The 15,622-nt window shown below is 38.2% G+C and overlaps 1 protein-coding gene across 1 annotated transcript in view; it reads left to right on the forward strand.

The window, feature by feature from the left end:
* The first annotated feature begins 2,749 nt into the window (after positions 1-2,749).
* SS18 (synovial sarcoma translocation, chromosome 18) overlaps positions 2,750-15,622 on the forward strand; it is a 39,699-nt gene continuing 26,826 nt past the window's right edge. Inside the window, exons 1-2 of the mRNA XM_009870948.1 lie at positions 2,750-2,826; positions 4,043-4,127. Of these exons, the coding sequence (XP_009869250.1) occupies positions 2,750-2,826; positions 4,043-4,127 (162 nt within the window). The remainder of the gene's footprint in view (positions 2,827-4,042; positions 4,128-15,622) is intronic.

Genomic DNA, 15,622 nt, shown 5'->3' on the forward strand with positions numbered 1-15,622 from the left:
TGAAAAGGGCGGCCGATGTCTGCTCTTCTCCCGCCCCAAGCGCTCCTGGCCGTAGATTAGCCGATAAGGACTGCGCCTGGCTCGGTGGGGAAGCTGAGGGATCGGGTGATTCCTTCCTGTGAGGGGTGACTGTAAGTCGGACTTGAGTAGGGTTGTTCCCAAAGGCTGCCCGACTTTGGGCTCTGTCTCCGCGGGGTAAGCGGTGGCTCCCAAACTTGGCGCAGGCCTAGTAGTAAGGCTCCCCGCATACACTGTGTGTGTTATTAAAGAAGAACATTATGGTTGGGGCCAGTGACAGCGACTCTGGACGACTCCATTTAAGCTTTTGTAGGAGGAAGTAAGTTAACTCGCTAAAGCAATACAAGAAAAGTTTGTTTAAGATTTTTAATAACCCGTAGTGTTTTGCATTGGCAGAAGTGAAGGAGCGTGTCTAAGTTTGCTGGTAACTTGGTGTTGTTTAGAAACTTAACTGAAGACTTGCATTGTTTTGAGTGTAAATAGCTATGAGTCAAACAGATTTCAGGTTACTACAAGCTCCTTGAGTAGGAGTCTTTCACATAGATATAGATAACTTCTGATTTAGTAGAGAATGAGAGTGTCAACAAGGTAGGTGTTGCAGGGATCAATGAAGATCACAGAGTTGCAATGGGAGACCTTCAGGTTACCATAAGTCAGAAGTCAGTGCTTCTGAAGTGTATGTGAAAAATACATACCCACTGGGCGGAAAGCTCCTGAAGGTAGTCAGTAGAGACTTCAGGTTGCTGAGGTGTGTGTGGAGAATGCAGACAATTAAGTTTTCCTTTTGCTGTAGTCAAACCATTAATTTGATGCTGGTGTGTTGGCGAAACTGTAGTATAGTTACAGCTGAAGAATGTAACGTACGTAAGCTTTCAGAACCCCTGAAGGTGTCTTCATCTAGCTGGAAACAAAATTCTCTTTTGATGGTAGGTGTTTATAACTCTTTCAAAGAATTATTTCAATTTTCTATTAGCCACTGCTAAGACAAACCTGTATAACACAGTGCCTGCGGCCCCATCTAGGATATGGTTGTGTTCTGAGTTTGGTTTTGTCTTGGCCCTGGCGTTCTTTTCCATTCACCAAAAGGTCCAGTTTGCCTGGTGACAGGGAAGAATGGAACCACTAACTGGCAGTCTGAAGGTCTGCCTGTCTGGTAAGCCTTAAGTATCTACTGCCTGCAGATACTTAAGGTGGGAGACTTTCTAAGGAGGGCCTTGATTCAAGCTTCCTTTGCAAATCCTCTATTTGACTTCAGTATCAATGGTATTGGCTCTTTTTTTTCCTTCTTTTTTTTTTTTCTGGTGAAAATGGCCACTGAGTTTGTTACAAAATGATGTTAGTACAAGTGAAATGTAGCAGTGTGTTTGTGATCCTATTTGGAGTGTGCATCTGCAGCTCTATCTAGTTGCTGAGGCTCAGACAGTAACTCATAATACGGCAGTCCTGTCTGTGTGTAGTGCTTATTGACAGTGTTTCTAGATCCAGCAGTTTCAGGCTTCATTCTAGTTGGTTCTGAGGAATTACTAGTTTGAATTTAGGAGTACTTATCTAGTTGGCTCATTCTTACATGGATATAAATCCTGAGTGGACTCCATGAGGTTTCTGACTCCATACTCTTTTCATAGTAGAGATGAATTAATTGGGAAAAAAAAAAAAGTCGCAGTACTTATGTATCTTTTCTTTTTCTCTTCTAGAATTTATTTAGGTTGGATTCCTAGGGAAGAAATGATCTTGTAATAACACCATTTGTGCTTTCTGTGTAGAAGCACGAGCCTTTTGACTAGTTTCAACCATGTCTGGAAGAAGAAAACAGTCTTACAGATGGTTAAGATCCTGTAATTCAGCAGCTGCACAGAGTAAAGGGATCTAAGCTAGTCCTCCATTGAGAGGAAGAAAAGGGAGAAATCTATGGAAATTTTCCATTTTGCAGTAAACTTCGCATTTAGTTCACTTGATTTGGGTAACTTAGCTGATAGCTCAGATTAGCCATGTTTCTGCTGACTCTTGGGTGACCAGAGTCTGGAAGAGTGGTTAAAAACACGTCAGTATGGGGCTTTGTGCCTCTAGGAAACTTGGTTATTTTTTTTCCTGTTTGGAGGTTGGAACACCTTGAATTCAAGAGAGTTTTGTAGAAAGCCACGAGATTTGCAGTTTCCCATGATTTTAGGACTGCTTTTTTGAGCGAGGTGTCAAAAAAATCGTTCACCTATGTTCGTATTCCTGGATGTTTCTGAAGTGTATAAAGTGCAGATTCTTCATGTAAATGCAGGCTAGCTTTCCACTGCATTTTCTTGACACAAACCTGTCTGGTAAGCTCAGTTTCTATCAATAACAATTTGGGTGCCTTTTTCTTATTAAATTTATGAGCAGCTGCAGACTTTAGAAGAAGGGAGACTTGGGGCATAAATTTTCAAGTAAATTTCTTGGTAGACATCAAATGAAGAAATGCAAAACCTTGCAAGAACTTGGTCCAGAACAAGCGTAGATATTTGAATGGGAAGCTTCACAAATATGAAACCCTTAAACAGAAAGCTGTAAAACTAATTGGAGGGAGAAAATGGGAGGAGAAAAGTGTTCTATAAATAACTGGTTAAAGTAGAACTTTCTAGCATGCTAATTTTTAGTTGTTGTTTTTAAAAATTTTGAGAGAGGAGCAAGATTCAAACTTGCATTCAGTTTATTTCCACAAAGAACATGTCATTTACTCCAAACTTCTTCTTTATTGTTTCAGATGTTGGATGAAAATAACCATCTTATTCAGTGTATAATGGACTATCAGAACAAAGGAAAGACGTCTGAATGCTCTCAGTAAGATATTAACCCAAATCTACTGTGGACTGGGTGAATTTCCATCTAGAACACCATTCTTGATTTGTTTAGCTCACCTTGTAGGAGATCTGTGCTGTGAAGAACAGAAAGTATGTGTATGGATACTACACTTGAAATTTGTGGCCTTTTTAATTTGCCGTATGGCTATCGCTTCTGTCAGTGAAATGTTGCAACTTGTGTACCTGCAAGTTGATGTCATGATGGTGACACTCATAAAAATGGGGACTGTGCAACCAAGATCTTTTTCATCTGGATCATAATTGCACTGTGGGAAGGAGGTAGCTTTCTTCTCAAACTTTTCTAAATCATAGGAATGGACCTCTCCATGTCTAGGTGACATGTTTGAAAACTATGTGCTTGTCACATGCCCAGGAGCAAACAGGCTTGTCTTAAAAGTTTGACTTGCGAGATTGTCCCATGTGGACTTGCTGTCTAGTGGGGTCTCTGGAGATCTGAAAGAACTGTGGAAGGACTGAATTGTTAGGGATTATTGTTTTCCCATTACTGTTTTCTACCGTGGGATAGTCCTGGCACCCTTGTAATTGGACAAATACAGAGTTATTTGGCAGATGTGTGAGAGTAGGGGGGTGTCATTAGCAGTAGGTATTTATGCTTTTATTATAGCACAGTTAATACATTAAGCTGTTTGCAAGGCTCTAGGTACATATTTGTAATCTGTTCCTACTTTCAAGGTTGTTTTTTTGTGACTGTGGCCTAGACCTTGAGACTTCTGTAGCAGAACAGTCATTGTGAAGCGAACTTGGGAAGCTTATGATCCTGATGAAATGTTTGCACTGTTCTTGTTTGTGGTTTGCATAAATCTATGGTATATTGTATCTGGGGAGCTCTCTTTCCCTAGTGTTGTGACAGGAATTACACCAAACAGCCACACATGCATTATATGTCTCCTAGTGTCTTAGTTTGGGACAGAAGGTGAAATGGGTGAGAATTGTGTCACTCAGCTTTAGATTTTTCATAGCAAGACAAAAGTTGTAGAGAAGACACAGGCACAGGTTTGACGGAGAGACTGGGAAAGATTGAGTTACAGGTGAGTGTGAGGGAAAACCTGTAGAATTGCTCTTGTAAGTCTCTGGAATTTGTTTTACGTAGGTAACTATTTACATGTGTAGAATTAACTTTGGATGTTAGTGTATTTGTGTATTAAGATCTATTTTGCTTTTGTTTATTCTAATAGATACCAGCAGATGCTGCATACAAACTTGGTTTACCTAGCTACTATAGCTGATTCCAACCAGAACATGCAGTCTCTACTACCAGCAGTAAGTACTCAATAGTGTGAAAAGTAGGGAATAAGTAACAAGTAGGGAATAAGTTTAGTTTGGATTCTTGAAAGAAAAAAACAAAACAAAACAAACCCTAAACAGACAAAACCCCAAACTAAACAGAAGAGTTTGAGGTAATGACCAAACGTTTATCCTCTGATTTACTCTAGAGTGAATAAATGACTCAGTGTCTCTTCACACTGTGTTTGGAGTAATCTCACCACTTAGGTCGTACTCGAAATCTGAATTGTTTAATGGAAGGCTTTACTCTGAATTAAGTGTGCAGTGCACACATTATCTGGCCTGCCTCCTGAGTAGTCTTAGATTTATATATTTTTTTCCTCTTTCCTCAGCTGACAACTCTAGTGGTGTGGCTATTAGTTCTTACAGCAGTACTCTGTCCTCTTGTATTAGGAAAAGGGGGGTGGGTGGCATATTTTTATTACTGTGTTTTTGGTTTTCACTGGCATATCATCCATTTTTTTGCCTCAGTGGAATGAGGTTGAGTAAATCTTTGTCTGCTTTTCTGTACTCTAGGTGAGTCTCTTAAATTCTTTTCATCTCTCCTGTGTTGGAAAGCAGCCTTAAAGAAGGTGGTTAATTGTAATATGCAAAAAATAAGGTGGCACAGACTTAACTTGAAACATATGTTGCTTTACAGATGAAGCGTTTATTGAGTAATACTTCTTGTATTTTTATTTATTTATTTTTATTATTTGGAGTTGTCTGAATCTGTATTCCTGAACTCTGTATTTTGTAAGATCCCTCAGATTTTTTTTCCCGTTCCACTGTTTATGGAGTAAGGAAAGATACAGGAAGCACTAAAATAGCTTGCCATCTTCTTGCTTTTTATGTTAATCGTAAAGCTTAGGGAGTTCATTGTGAGTAACGCAAGTAAGTTCTTTGTTTTTTGGTAGTAAGACTGTTCTTGAATTAGTACAGTCTTGATTCATTTCTGTAATATGAAGCTAAAAAGAATGTCTATAAAACAGCCATTCCTAGATACTAGTTTTCACCAACTGAAATTGAATTACTTTTTCTTTGGTCTCTGGAGATGTGTTCTCCAATCATTGCTACTAGCGAAGCATCCTTTTGAGTTGGTGCCTAGAGGACTATAGAAACAGTACTTCATTATCGCCAACCTGTTGTGCCTGTAGAGGCTTCTCTTTATAAATCCATGCTTGTAGCTGAGTGGGAGGGAAAGAAACCTTTAAGAGGACTGTACGTGTTACTCAGCTAATATGTTTTTTGGAGGCTTAATTGATATCCTGGTTCTGGTAACAACTGGAAATTATTTTGACCTTATCCTACTCCCTGGTGAACAGCTCTGTTCTTAAAGCTGACTCTTCTTAAAAGAAAACAAAGATAGGACTTTTGCGGATCGGGACTGAAGTGCGTTTCTGATCTTGAGTGGAAGGACTATTCCATAGCAGTGAGAAAATACTGTAGTGTAGGTTTGGTTTTTTGTGGGGGAGCGGCGAGTCCTTTTTCGACAACTGAGGGGAGAATAAGTAGATAGGTTCCTGTTTTTTCTTTCAAACTGAAACATAAAATGAAATTTAGATGCTCCGTCTTAACCTAAGTGTAGATGCTCTGACCTATCAAGTGAAATCTTTGAAGATTTGCCTGAAATGTGGTAACACAATCGGGTAAAATGACTTTTTTGTTGGGGTCTTCAGAAAAATATGCTTTAAATCCTTTTTGTATCCTAAACAAATTTTAGCCAGAACAATTTGGGAACATGTAAGATACTTCTTTTTTCAATGCAAGATAAACTACTTCAGACTCCTGTTTTAGTGGCTTTCAGTTTAAGAACTGATGAGGCTCAAATTGACTTGGAATTATTATGTTTCTGTTCACCATGCTTTGGTGTCAGCTGTTGAACAGTCTTACTCAATTCAAGGGTTGTGAGTGGCAGCAATTAAATATGGATGAAGATACTGTGTTTGTCTTCTACATCTACTATTTTTAGTAGTAAAATGCATCAGTTTTATTAAAGACACTACCATTGCAGCAGTTTTCCACATAACTTAGGAGGGATTGAGCCTAGATAGCTTCTGAAGTTGAGTTCCATCTGATCTATTCATATCTGGAAAATTGTTCTCCTAGTAAACTATGCTTTCTTTTTTTTTGTTGAAATTTTTTCTTGTTTTTGTTGTGCAAGCAAACTCTCAGGAAATTTCACAACTTAAAGCATTTTATAAACAGTAATAATTATGTAAGAAAATGAAGTTGAATAGAGAATACTAATGTTAAGATAGCTTAGATTAAAAACTTCAATGAACCTGATCATTTAGCTCTTTTGTTCAGTGTGAATGCTAAAATGACCTCAACCTGATGATAACTTTGTATCCATTCACAATATTCCTTAAATTTAATGCTTCATATTGAGAAAAATGCTTCTAGTCAGCTGCTTTGTCTCTATTCCCATACTTTATATTAGACAAAAGTATAGAATTGTAGAATGGCTTGAGTTGGAAGGCACCTTAAAGATCGTGTGGTTCCAACCCCTTGCCATAGGCAGGGCTGCCTGCCACTAGACTGGGTTGCTCAAAGCCTCATCCAGCCTGGCCTTGAACACTTCCAGGGAGGGGGCATCCACAACTTCTCTGGGCAACCTGTTCCAGTGTCTCACCACCCTTGTAGTAAATAACTTTGTCCTAATAGCTAATCTAAATCTACCCTGCTCTAGTTTAAAACCATTGTCCCTTGTCCTATCATTGCATGCCCTTCTAAAAAGTCTATCTCCAGCTTTCCTGTAGGCTTCGTTCAGATACTGGAAGGCTGCTGTAAGGTCTCCTTGGAGTCCAGTGAACTAACTGTGGTGTGTAGAGAAATGCTTCTATGAAAGGGGGAAGTGAGGAAAAGGTGCAACGTGTGAAGTGAGCATTGGAGGTATGAGTGAAGTGAAATAGAAGGACTTGGAAACTCCGGTATCGTAACAAAAGCTTTTATTGTCTTTGTATGCATGGTAAATTTACAATATTAAATTATGACTTTTGGAGGTGAGAGACGTTCCTTCACATCAGAAGACGAAGTGCGGGGTTAATCTCCTTACGTCAACAGGTCCTTTCTCAGCCATGTGAACAGGAGCATTGTTAAGGATAGGGCTTTTCCCAGAGTCTCTTCCCAGCTGGATAGTGTCTATGTTCACATGTGAAGTTGATGCAACTTCCTCCTGCCTCTTTCCAAGTTATGGCAGATATTCTCTTTCCTGAACGGTGGTTGAAAGTCTGTTTACCACCACCATATGGGATGAGCTCACTCTCCAAAAAGGGCTTGCATGGTGAGAAACCCAACAGTTGAATTCTTTTGATTTACACTAGTGCTGCTTTTGAGGGAGGTGATGGCAAAGTGTTAGTCTCCTTGAACTGTAGAGTGCAAAGATACAGCTAAAGCCTGTTACTGGGACTTCTAAGAGAACCTCCAGAAACAGTAGTGAAATATTGTGCATGTGTGTTTCTAAACGGATTAAATTTCAAACTGCAGAACAGGCATCTTATCCTCCCCAAGTTTTATTTTTTGTTTCCTTGAGACAGTGTATTTTAGTGGCATTAAGAAGTCATTGTAAACTATTTAATCAAAAAAATCCCCAACAGCTTTTCCACTTGGACTTTTTCCCTCCCCAATATATCTTCATTTTCCCAGATATTTGTAAGAAAACAACCTGTGACCATCATTCTGTTGAGAAAAGTGAAGGGGGAACTTTTGTTCTGCACTCTAGCATTTTAATTTTGCAGTAGTTTTATGACTTGCAAATATGGAGGTCTCCCTGGGTTATTTGATTTGGAACATTTGTTTTGGTTTTTTTCAGACACAGAAAAGTTGGGTGTTTGGGTGTTTTTCCAGTTTTTCTTACATGATACAATTTGCCTTCTGTCAGCATGCAGAGCGCTTGATTTCAATGTATATTTCAAGAAGGTGATGACAATAAATGCTTATGTTTATTACTCACTTATCTAATGTACCAGTTTCTTTTATATTGAAAATGCCATTTTTTTCCAGTAGCAAGCTAAACTTTGTATGTGAAGTGACTTCCAAGAAAACTTGTGTCTGAGTTGTAGAAAAGTGTGCACATCACATTGAATTGTTTTTCATAATTTCATAATATTGGAAAGGTTATTATTAAACGTATTATTAATGTGATAACTTTTTCTTGTTTCAAATTCTTCTGTCAAAATTAGTGCTTTTTGTACTACTTACGGAATCTGTTAATGTATGCTGTTCCCAGAGTTGTCACACAGATTAGGGTATAGTCTATGACATTTTAGTTACACAACACATATATAAAATGGTGATTGCTTTTCATAAATACACACCATCAACAAACACTGAAATACTGGTTACTTCCAAAGAAACTTCTTCAAGAGGTAGAACTAGTAAACATCATTACTAGCACCTGACTAAAACTTTTCAAGTTCCTTATTGGAAGATGGGTTTGTTAGTCGTGTGGTTTTCTTGTTGTGTTTTTTTTTCTTTGTTTTAAATCTGTGGAGTTTGGGTGGCTACATAGGGGTATTCAATATAAGAATGGTTATACTTGGTCAGTGGAAAGTCTCATGATCTTAAATATACTCAAAGGGATAATATTCAACCTACAGTTTCAATGTACTTGGGACGAGATGAGTTTGTAGAAACAATTCAATCTTAGGAACTGAACCTGTACTCTGCTTTTTTAGTAGCCTTCATTTTGAACATAAAAGTTGTCTAAAATATATATGTTAATTGAATTATCTTGATACTGTTTTTCTGTAAATAATCAAGAGGGCATGCAAAAAAAAATATGGCTCTGTTTTAATAGCTTAAAATCTGGAAATAAAACTCCTGTTGCTGAAGATGAGAGGAAACCTAAATTAAAATTCTTGTCCAGTTATGTACCAAATACCTAGGAAAGACGGATATCTGTGGTAATACAGCAGAAAATCTGTTTGTGGTATCTTCTTGCTTGCTGATCACAGCTGGCATTGGTCTTTAAACCTCTAGCTTAATTCACTATATGTTGAATTTTAGTGTGTTAATTAAATTAGCTTTAAAGCAGACACACCATGCTGTTTTGTTCTGCATTAGCCTTTCAGAACACAAATCTGTGCTAAGTTCAAGTTCAGCTATTTGTAAACTGAATTAATAGAGAACAAAGCCTGTCAAAAGGCAAGTGAGCTATTACAAGTGGAGCTTGGAGTTTGAATAATTATTTCTGTGATTGATAAACAGTTTTCAAAAATTGTCATAATTTCTGAAGGCTGTTAAAAAGAGAAACGGAGCCACTGTCCCTAGGATGCAGAAAAGAAACTAAGTTTCACATTCCTGTACTCTTTATTAGAAATTGTCAATCCTAGAGCAAATCGGTGATTGGTAAAAGCTAGCACAAATAGTGCTTGCATCCTCCCTGAAGAACATAATTTTTTAAATTATTTCTTCCTCTAATTTCTCATACGATATCTTTTGCAGTGCAAAACCAGGAGAGCAAATAAAAAAATATTCTTTTGTTTTGTGAACAAGAAGCCCGTGGGACAAGCCTCCTTTGGTAATAGTCCCTAGCAGACCCCTGTTAGATTTTGTCACTAAAGAATGGGAAATACAGGACATTCCACCCAAACCATTCTGTGATTCTGTGCTGTAGTACTTGGCAGTGCTAGGTTAGTGGCTGGACTTGATGATCTTAAAGGTCTTTTCCAGCCTAAATGATTCTGTAATTCTGTCCCATGACTTGTAAGAATTGAGTATTACCACTGTGTTTAGTGATCTCAAAAGCACTTTGAGAAAAATGGTAAATAAGACTTTTCCAGAGGTTTTACAGCATCATGGATCAGTTAGAGATGAGATTTAATTCTTTATTGCTGTCAGTAGCCTGGCTTTTAGGTATGACTGTAATAACCAGTCATAAAAGCAGAGAATTACGCTCTGGCTGTGTAAGTGCTTACAGAGAGGTCTAGTGTGTCGAAATCACTTAACTGTGCTCCAAGACCAGCACGTGACAGGCTTTGACTTCTTACCACTCAGTGAACATTGATTGCCTACATACTCATAGTATGTAAAAATGTGGTTATGGGATATTAACTGCAAGAGGACTAATTTTACAAATAACTACTCAGATATTTTTTTGAGGGAGGGGATGGAGCATGAAAGAACATGTCCATACTTATCATCATCATGGCTAGGCTTCACAAACGATGATAGGGGAAGGGCTCTACTCACACTTGCTACAAGCGCACTGATGGCTAAAAAGGCTGATGCAGGATAGGCAAGTCCAGTTGCAAAAGGCACAGCGGAAAGTCCCCTTAGGCGATATTGACGAGGCACGGTTCTTTCTCCTCGAAAGAGGAGTTGTCTTTTCTCCTCGAGACTAATTCTACGTGCGTTCTCAAAGGAGGCAGCAGCGTTGTGGATGGTGTGTCTCCACGTCTCCTGACTGGAGGCCAGAGTGGACCACTGATGGTAGTCAATATGGCCAAAACTGAGGTGTTGTTTCAGAAAGTCCTTGTATCTCCTCTTTGGGGCTCCTCTGTTGTGGCAGCCGGTGGCGAGTTCACCACAGAGCACAACCTTAGGGAGGCGGTGATCCTCCATCCTGGAGATGGGCCCTGCCCAGCACAGCTGCGTCCTCAGCGGCACGGCCTCAGTACTGCCCGTTCAAGGACAGTAACATTAGTCTCATAGTCAGTCCAGTGAATGTTTAGGATTGTGTGGAGGCAGCGCTGATGGAAGCATTCGAGGAATTGCAGGTGGTGACAGTAGATGACCCATGATTCAGACCCGTATAAAAGAGGAGACAGTACAGTGACTCTGCAGACACTAATCTTTGTGCTTTTCTTCATGTGTGCACCAGACTTCTGTGAAGTTTTCCAAAAGTTCTTATATCAGGAAACTGAAAAAATACTCATTATGGAAAGGAAATCTATTGAAATTATCAGTAGCACAAGCTTTTTAGAAGACTTAAAGGCAAAACAACCAAATTTGCCATGATATAAGTTTTATGGGTAGATTCTACCCTCGCCTATTCTGTTGAATCTCTATAACAACACCAGTCCTTGGCTGATACCCATCTTTTGAGGCTGATAGTGTCTTCCTGCCCTAGCAAAAGAGAATTGGTTGTGTTGCGTTTTTTAGAAGAATTTTCAATTGTAGGTTCTCAGTTTATTCACATGTGCCTTGGTCTTATAATAAAAATTGTTTTTCCAGGTTGTTTATCTCCAGCGGGGCTTTTAAATGTTGGAAAAAAGTTTGGCTGTTGGCAAGATTTTATTTCGATAGTAACAGTTATGCTGACATAACCAGAGCTATAGTCTCATGAGCTGCAGTTCTGCTGTGTGATGTTTTAAAGTCACTGTGTGATGAACCAGTCCAGACTGATTCTGGAGAATCTGTCCAGATTAATTACCTGGAGAGAGAGGGGGGGATATTTTCATTTTGGATTAGTTTAGATTAACTGCAGGGCTATGTTGTGTTGTCACAATTGAAAAGGTGCGCTTGGGAAAACAGCAGCTGGAGGGAGCTGCTTAAGCCAGCAATTGTACTTAAAATGAATAAGTATCAGAATATGTGAATTTAAGGTGCTGATGTGTTAAGAGTGAATGATAGCAAATGTACTATGCTTTAGTAAGAGAATCACTCTTAACTTTTGCAGCCTACTTTACACGTATTGCTAATCAAGTGTGTCCACGTGGGGAGCTAGTGTACTGTAAACAAAAAACCACTTGTATTGCCTGCTATCTTATGTGGCTGGTTTAGAAATCAGTAAAAATAGCAGCCAATTTGAATTAGGTGTATGTTCTAAAGTGTAATTCTTCCATACTTCAAGTTGTGATTTGTCTCTTTAGTACAGGATCTGCACAACAAATACCTGTTTCAATCCCAGGCAGTTTGCTGAGAACAGTACGGGACAGCCTGGTAATACCAATGCTGAATCCTTTAGCCTCTATGGTTTTGCTGTTTCCGCAGTGAGATGCTCTGAGGGTGCTGCAGGGTTTTTTCTGCTTCAGTTGAGATTACCTCAGGCCTTCTAGGTGGAATAGAGGTGAAATTTTTCTCTTGGGTTACTAATTGCAAGCAAAACTTATAAATACTGGACCGGACATGAAACCATCTTAAAAGCCAAAGAGGCAGGAGATAAACAGCTGTGGAACAGCTTTTGAGGACAAATATGAACTACGTTTAATGGGGAGAATTATAGAGTACCTCTGAAGTTGTCTAGTTTCTGTATCTCAGTGTTTCCCCAAGTTAATGTCCACAGTTAACTTAGTCACTTCAGGTAAAACCATCTGACTCCATACCAGCTTATTCAACTTTTGATTTGAATAATTTCTGGTTATATCAGGAGTTAAGAATTCTATGTGATTATTTTATAAGTATCAGAGAAACTATTGTTATGTGGACATGAAGCATATTGGAATCACAGAATGTCAGGGATTGGAAGGGACCTCGAAAGATCATCTAGTCCAACCTGCTGCCAGAGCAGGATCCCCTAGGGCAGCCACACAAGAACGTGTCCAGGCAGGTTTTGAAAGTCTCCAGAGAAGGAGACTCCACAACCTCTCTGGGCAGCCTGTGCCAGTGCTCTGTCACCCTCACAGTAAAGAAGTTTCTCCTCATGTTGAGGCAGAACTTCTATGTTCCAACTTATATCCATTATTCCTTGTCCTGTTACTGGACACCACTGTGAAGAGACTGGCACCTTCCTCTTGACCCCCACTCCCCAGGTATTTATATACATAAATAAGATCCCCTCTCACCCTTCTCTTTTCAAGACTAAACAGTCCCAGTTCTCTCAGTCTATCCTCATGGGAGAGATGTTCAAGTCCCTTAATCATCCTCATAGCCCTCTGTTGTACTCTCTCCAGTAGATCCCTGTCTCTCCATAGGGTTAAGTTTTCTGACTGTTAAAATAATGCTAAGGAATGCTTGTGCAGTGATATATGTAATGGATGCATGTGATACACAGCGATACATGTAATTTGAAATAACTGAAGATTCCAATTTCCTCTTTAAACAAAGTGCTTAAGTATTACATTATGCCTTATTTGAACATTTTGTTCAAATTAATATTTGCGTTGTAGTTTCTCTGGTTTTTGAAGATACTAAGGTAAATCAAGATTTAAAAACTAGTTGACATTCTAAATTTAGAATTGTTTGCTGCTAGTGCCTCGGCTGGTACTCCAACAAATTACATTTGCAGTTACCTTCACCATTTAGACATGATTGTAAATACTTTTTCACATAGAAATCCTCCCTATTTATAGCTATTACACTTGCTGAGAGTTGATACGGGTTCTTTATTTTTTTTCATTTAAGGTACTCTCAGTGCTAGAATACCCTGCACCTTGTAGAAGAAGTCATAAGCCAATTAAATAAATCTTGCCTCTCTCAGGCCTCAAAAATACATTCCTCTATGATCTTATTTCCCAGTCTCACACCCGAGGAAGTACTCTGCAGGTGCCATCACCACCTATCAGCAGAGTACTGTTCTCTGAGGCTGGGATATTAGCAGGGCAGGGATCTCATCCTGGGATGAGGTATTTTGCTTTGCAGAAATGATACTTGAGAAGTGACAACAAAGATGATGAAGTCCTGAGTTAGAGCTTCTTTTAGAAAAATCAGAAGGCTTTTGTGTTCTGTGTAGTTTTAATTGTTATTCTGAGAGAATTTCAAGAAAATTGTATTTTTGATAGTGTACTTTAGATATCTATTGCTATTTTTATTGATTACCAATACTGGGCTTTAGTGTGCTTAACAGTATTTCCTGTCTTTTATATTTTTATTGATAACTGAGTTGGTATTCTACCTCAGTTGTAACAAGAATAAGTGTTCTGTAAACAAATCTTTCAACCTACTATTGATGGTAAAAAAAATCAGATACGAGAGAGAAAAGGTGATAGATGAAAGTTCCAGGTGTACAGTTCCAGTTTTGGCAGCTTTTATTTTTTGCTGTCTTGCACTTGATCTAATTTGTTATTTAAATGAAAGTACTCTAAAAAAATGCAGTTTGACTATTTTTTGAAGTGTACACTTTGAAGTAACTTTTGGGTTCAGTAGGATTTTGTTTGCTGAAGTTTGTCAGTTAAAATCTAATGGGGTTTTCTCTTGTCTCTTTTTTGGCAAATTTTACAACTGCAGGTCAGTTTCAGTCTTTCCACTTCAGATTTCCAGAGTTGGACAAAATTCCAGGATTGGACAAAATGTTTGGGGAAGTGAGCCAAAAATGAGTGTTTAGCAAGTGAAACTGTTTGACATCTTCTAATTCTTTAATTTACTTTTTACCGATATGAAAATATTTAATATTCTCTACTTCATAACTGGAATAAAATCAAGAGTGATTTTAATTTCCACTGCTTTCTGTCACTCATCCGGCAGGAGGGAAGTAGCCTTTGGTTCTGTTAACCTAACCACATTTGAATGTCATTGCACCCTTCATATCTAGACCGAATGGTTAAGATTCATGCTGGGTAACTTGCATTTCATAGAGAGTGATGAGGGTGTGGGGTGTTTTGTTTGGTGGTTTTTTTTTTTTTTTATAAATTGTATTTTTGGAATACTGTGTGGTCATTTTGTATTTAAAAAGATGTTAATCATGCATAGTGTGTATTGTTGGGGATAGTGGATTTCCTTAACTTTTGTTAAAGAGCAAAACAGGTTTAATGTCTCCGATTCTATGGGATTTTGGTTGGTTGCTTTGCTTTTCTTTTCTTTAAGTTTAAAACTGATTTTAAAGAAATTTATCACCTCTAAACCCCTGGATCAACTCAGATAGAAATAGGGAAGTTGCCATTTTAGAACATTTTTTTTCCTTCTTTTTTTCTGTCTGCTGCCAGTAGAAAAATACTCTGAAGGAATATCACTAGGGAATAATTATATCTACAGAAGACATTTCGTTTTAATTACTATCAGGTAGTGATTGGTTTATGACACTGTCATGAAGACTTGCAACATGCTCTTTAAATACCTTATACAATATTCTGTATAATCGTTCCCATTGCATGTAGGTGTGTGTAATTATCTCTGAATCTTCTCTAAACTTTGTTCTAGAGTCTTGTGTTGATGAATTCCACAGGTTTATGTGATTTATGTGGTGTCTCATGTTTAATGTTATTCCTCAATTTATTGACTATTCTCCTGGGGTTTTCTTTGTTAAAGCATAAATTGGATGATCTACTTTTTGTATGTATCATGCATTGAATTGTATTTCTGTCATATCGTGTTACATTAATTTCCCTTTGATGTAAAGAAAATGGACAAACCAAACCTGTCCATTTTGACTTGTGTCAGGTGATGACTTTCAAAGTCTTTAATCACTGGTTGCTTGTGTTTGGAATCTCTTTGCTTCTGCAGTATCTTTTTGTGAATTCTTTTCTCAAACTGAACATGTGTCATGTTCATAAACACCGTGACATTTTTCTTGCATATCACTTTTGATATATCAAGTACTACAGAAAATCATAAAATGAACACAGGTATTATCAGTGGCTTTTATGGATTATTTTTTCTTCTTATTTCTTCCC

The sequence above is a fragment of the Apaloderma vittatum genome, unplaced genomic scaffold (genome assembly GCF_000703405.1).
Source record: "Apaloderma vittatum isolate BGI_N311 unplaced genomic scaffold, ASM70340v1 scaffold18306, whole genome shotgun sequence".
NCBI classification, from domain to species: domain Eukaryota; kingdom Metazoa; phylum Chordata; class Aves; order Trogoniformes; family Trogonidae; genus Apaloderma; species Apaloderma vittatum.